The sequence below is a fragment of the Galeopterus variegatus genome, unplaced genomic scaffold, assembly GCF_000696425.1.
Source record: "Galeopterus variegatus unplaced genomic scaffold, G_variegatus-3.0.2 Scaffold22216, whole genome shotgun sequence".
Lineage (NCBI taxonomy): Eukaryota > Metazoa > Chordata > Mammalia > Dermoptera > Cynocephalidae > Galeopterus > Galeopterus variegatus.
In genome coordinates this window covers 1-5,203 of record NW_007748327.1, presented here as the reverse complement: position 1 = coordinate 5,203, position 5,203 = coordinate 1, and the positions used below count along the sequence as shown (strand labels likewise).

The following is a 5,203-nucleotide window of genomic DNA, read 5'->3' as shown; positions in this document are numbered from 1 at the left end:
AAGTGATTCTATGCAGAAACAACTTCAGAACTGAATGAAGATCCTCATGTAACATAAAATGTGACTAAATACAAATGAATGTTGACTGTATAAAATAACCCTGTACAGTTTTACAACTCTTCTGCAAGTCTAAAAGTTCTCATAATGAAAGGTCACTTCCTACACTATAAATGATGGCAGCCCAGAAGTGACCCCATCAGATTCTCCTCAGCAGTAGAGAAGGGGGAGCCAAGTGACCCGCTCAGTCTATACTGACAATACCTCGAGCGGAGATGCAGAAAGTGACTCTCCCTAAATAGAGACAAGTGGAACTCCATCCCGTGACCCTCCACCTCTCCCCACACTTGAGACAGTAGGGCCTCCATCCACTAATTCTTCCCAGGTCCCCAACACTAGAAAAGATGGGAGCCCCAGGAAGGGACCCTTCATGCCCTCAGCAACAGAGACAACGGGAGCCCCAACCTCTGACCCCAGACAATAGAAGCTTCACCAAGTCATCCCCCATATCCTTCCAACATTACTTATGATAGAAACTCTAAAATGCAACCCTCTATCGCCTGCACACTCAAGAAGAAAGGAGCCTCTGCAAATGCCCCCCGTGGATCAGATGAAGAGACCAAGGGCCAGGGAGGGGCACTGACAGGTCTCCAGTTGCCCAGCAGCTGGAGCCAGGAGGGGGTGCTGAGGGTGCTGGTCTCCCCTCCGCAAGTGACCACCTCTATGTAGGGCCGGATCATGTGCAGGTTGATGAGACGCTCCTGTTTCCCAATGATCATTATCCGCCACTGGTGCCCACTGGTGGCACCGCCATCCTCCACCACACTATTACCAAACAGATCTGTGCTGTCCTCGGGCATGTTCTTGGCCGTGGCCACAGGGGTGTCATCTGGAAGCAGCCAGGGGTGGGGGGAATGAGAGGGACACCTGAGTCCGGACATCTCCCAACCTCCTGCTCAGACTCCCTCCTGCAGCTCCTTTGCTGCTGGCGGCTGTGTATCCTTCACTTCTCCCCATCTGGCTGCTCTGCTCACCCACTTTCCTCTCCCTTCTACTCACCCTTCAAGGTCCAGCTCAAACGCCACCTCCTCCAGGAAGCCTTCCCAGAAACCTCTTTCACTGGTCTCCCAGAACGCTCTGTTGGTTTTGGAGCCCTGTCCTGGGGTAAAAAGGATTCTAAGAGAACACTCTGACCAACTGCACCACAACAAATCGGGCAACCTAGATGAAATGGGACAGATTCCTAGAAACACACAAACTACCAAAAGTGACTGAAGAGGAAGCAGAAAATCTGAGTAGACCTACACCACGTAAGGAGATTGAATCCCTCATCAAAAACTTCCCAACCAAGAAAAGCCTAGGACCAGATGGCTTCACTGGTGAATTCCACCAAACATTTAAAGAATTAATACCAGATTTTCTGAAATGCTTCCAAAATACTAAAGAGGAGGGAACACTTCTAAATGTACTCAGTGAGGTCAGCATTACCCTGAGACTGAAGCCAAAGACATCAAAAGGAAGAAAACCACAGACCAATATTCCTTATGAGTATAGATGTAAAGTCCAGCCCACTACTCATGGGGTAAAGTCTGAATCCCGACCTGTTCCGGAAGGCCTGACCCTTGCATTCTGGCTCCTGATTTCAGCTTCAGTCTCTCTTCAAATGTTCCCCTCCCCATGCCAGTGCAACCATCTCTCCCTGAAGACCCCGAGCCTTCTGGATTCTGTGCCTCTGCATGTGACCAGCAGTCTTCCTGGAGTGCCCCCTTCTCAAAAATAAGAATTACCTTATGTACTTTGTGGTTAGATAACACTTGTACACAGTACAAAATTCAGAGCCTATAAATAGTTACAAAGTTACAAGTGGGTCTCCCTGGTGTCCCATCTCCCAGCTAGCCAGCCAGCGCCTCTCTGCTCAGAGCCCTGCACTGAAACCAGCTGGACGGCCATCTTCACCCCGCCTCTGCCCACTTTCTACTTTTATGTTTGTTACGATCTGGCACAGGTGCTGCCGCCTCCAGGAAGTCTTCCTGGATTGCACCTCCAGTCAGCAGGCTGCCCTGTGCCTCCTGAACCCTATCAGCTGTGTCCTGGCCACACTGTACTCTTAACAGTCAGTTTCCATGTCTGTATTCCTCCAACAGACGTGAGCAACCAGAGACCAAGGGCCGTGGGTGAGCAGCTCCGTGTCCTCGCTCTGTCACTGCTGGAATAAACCATAACTGAGTATAACAATGGTGTTCCGCGACTGGAAACCGATATCCGTGCCAGCTTCCCATTGTCTCCCTGGGCATCTCTCTCCCTCCTGGGCCACAGGCAGAACCACTGATCCTACACTTTGCCGATCAACTCTATCAGGCTGGGAGAAATGGAGGAATTGGGAGTCAACAACTCATGTCCAGATATTAATTTCTTTTAAGCCACAGAACACAGGAAGGTGCTCGGGGGGTGCAAGTCAGGTGACGCGAGGAGAGCCTGTTTCTATGGATGATTTGCTGTGTGATGCTGCTCCCCGTGTCTCCCTCTCTGGGCTTCTCAGGTGGTTAACCTCTCTTAAAAGAGCCACCTCTATCCCTCCTGTTCTTCCTGCCTCAGGACACGGCGAGACCTTATGCCCAACTGCTCAGGCCAACACCCAGGTGGACCTTTGACTTTCCACCCCACATCCCCCCAGCAAGTGCTGCAGGCTCTGCTTCCAAGGGGGGTCCCAAGTCCTCCCACTCCTGTCCACCCCATGGCCACCACCATCTCGTATAACAACGCCCTCCCGCTGGCCTCCTCTCTGGCCTCCCTGTCCCTGCAACTGTCCCCTGTTCCCTGGCCATGACAGGGAGGCTTCCACAGACACATCAGAGATTGGATCTGGTCAATCCTGCCGCAGTTTTCTACCACACTGGGAATAAGGGCCACACTCATTGCTGTGGGTTCCTAGGCCCTGTGAAGGCTTTGTTCTGGCCTCGGGAATTTCAGCTTAAATAACACCTACCCGGAGAGGCATGACCTGACCACCCTTTGAAGGGACCTCCTCGCACAGTTACCTAAGCCCAAAGTCTCTCCCCTCAGCACTATGGACACCGGGGCTGGGTTGTTCTCTGTGGTGGGAGCATCCAAGGCACTGCAGGTGCTGAGCAGCATGCCTGGCCTCCACCCACTCCGTGCCAGGAGCACCCCCAGTCGTGACAGCCACAAATGTCCCCAGACATTGCCAAGTGTCCCTCGGGGAGCAGAATCACCACCTGCCCCAGCAAGAACCCCTGCCCTCTCCCCACTTTATTTTCCTGTGGCACCAATGACCAATCCTCTTGTGCATATTAAGCATCTAGCGTCTGTCTTTTGGACAACCCTTGCACGCAGGTAGGGACCACCTACTCCCGTCAAATTCCCACCGTGTCCCCGACACCTCAATCAAGACCTGCCCCTGAGTTACTGCTTAGCAAGTATTTGTTATCTCAATTGCCTGCAGTTTGTTCGCATCTTGGTGGCCTTTGAGAATCCAATGAAAGCTGCGTCCCCCAGAAAAATCCACAAGTCCACAAGAAAAATGTGCCTCAAATTGGCAGGGTGAATAGATCCTCCTGGAGCTGTTCTGTGTCCCCCCCCACCCCTGTTAGAACCTCTGATCCTGGACCTGTTCTGTGTCCCCCCCACCTGCCACTCTCTGACTCTATGGGGACACAGGATGGCTCCTGAAAGCCAGCCTTGGAAGCCAAAAGGAGACCTTGATTTGGGGGTGGGCAGGGACCACCGAGAGACCCTCAACCATTACCTTCCCATTCCAGTTCATTGCTGTTCCCCAGGAACTCCAGCAAGTCGGTCTCATTGGGGGTCTCAGTGTCATCCATGTTGATATCTAGGTCATCGAGGGTATCCAAGAAGCCACCAGACAGCAAGGAGCTGCTGCTCTGGTCCAGGGAAACGTCCACCTCTGGGGCCACCAGTGTCTTGAAGTTTAATGTGTTGGGAGGGGCTGTGGGGTAGCAGTGAAAGGGATGGCCCGGAGTCACAAAGAATTACACCGAGAGACAGATACTCAGCCAGAATGTATACTGGAGGGCTTCAGGGGCGAGCGGGTGGGCTGCCCTTTCAAAGCGGGAGCAGCTGCACGCAGAACTAGGGAGTGCCTTATATATCCTAATAGGTTGAGCTGTCTCACTGTCATTGGATGAGAGGACCAAGCGAGAGTTTAAGCTGAGCTGGGACTTTCCTATAGGTGGGGAAAGTCGTGTGCGCGGGAAGGTGATGTGGCGGTGAAGGACAAGAGGGAGGGGGGTCTTTTGTGGTTCTCAGAAAATGTGCTATTCCAGGGACCTGAAACTTTCCGCAGCCATTTTGGGTGTTCTTCCTGTCCACCTGCTGCCATCTTAGACTGACATCGGTCATAACATAACTGGCTAACAAGCAGGACAACAGAAAACCCCATTGGCTTCTTTTTCTTTTTTCTCCTCCCCAATTCCTGACCCAGTGGAAGAGTTTTAGAGCACGGGGCTGGGGAGGGGAGGCTACACTCCATCTCATAGTGATCCCATCGTGTGGGGTGACGACGACTCAAAGAACATCCACTCAAGTCAGCAGTAAACATCATAACAGCCCTCCTGTGGGGAGGTGCATGCTCGGATGTGGAGTAGACCGGGGTTCAAAGCCTGACTTTGCCACTTACTAATGAAACAGAGTAAGGCTAGGCCTGTGAACCAAACCGACTCCATCTTCCCTGCAGAGGACACTTTATTACTTTTCTACTCCTCAGTCATGGGACACCCTGCACATGATTACCCATGGCCTGTCCTGATAAAACAAACAGAGATAGGAGGGAAACAGATATTCACTGAATTGCAAAACCCCTCCCCAAGGCTTCTTTACTGTAATTGTAAACATTAAGTTACAGATTAATCTTAACACCCCTTTAGGAATTCCCACATGGGCACAATACTTCAAGGTGACTGCCACAATGACCCTCCTGGGGTGACGATGATGAACACCACCACCATCTCGGACCTACTGAGCAGGAACAAGGACCAAAGTCCTAACTGAGCATGTGCCCATGATGCCACCAGGAAGAACAGAATGGACCACCTGCCGTGGAGATGGCCTGCACCCCCTAACTCCCATTGCAAGTTAACATGACTGACTCCATCTTTGTCCCAGTTATAAAAACAGCTAAATGCATTTCTACACTCTATAGCTCTGTGGTCACAAGCCTGTTCCTGTG

General features: G+C 51.7%; 1 protein-coding gene across 1 annotated transcript; it reads right to left on the bottom strand.

The window, feature by feature from the left end:
• Positions 1 to 641: 641 nt before the first annotated feature.
• LOC103583356 (caytaxin-like) lies at positions 642 to 3,964 on the bottom strand (the record flags this gene model as incomplete). The annotated part of the gene is made up of 2 exons (XM_008564691.1): positions 642 to 886; positions 3,764 to 3,964. Coding segments are annotated over 2 exons (446 nt in total), but the record flags the coding sequence as incomplete, so codon positions are not given.
• Between the last annotated feature and the right edge of the window lie 1,239 nt (positions 3,965 to 5,203).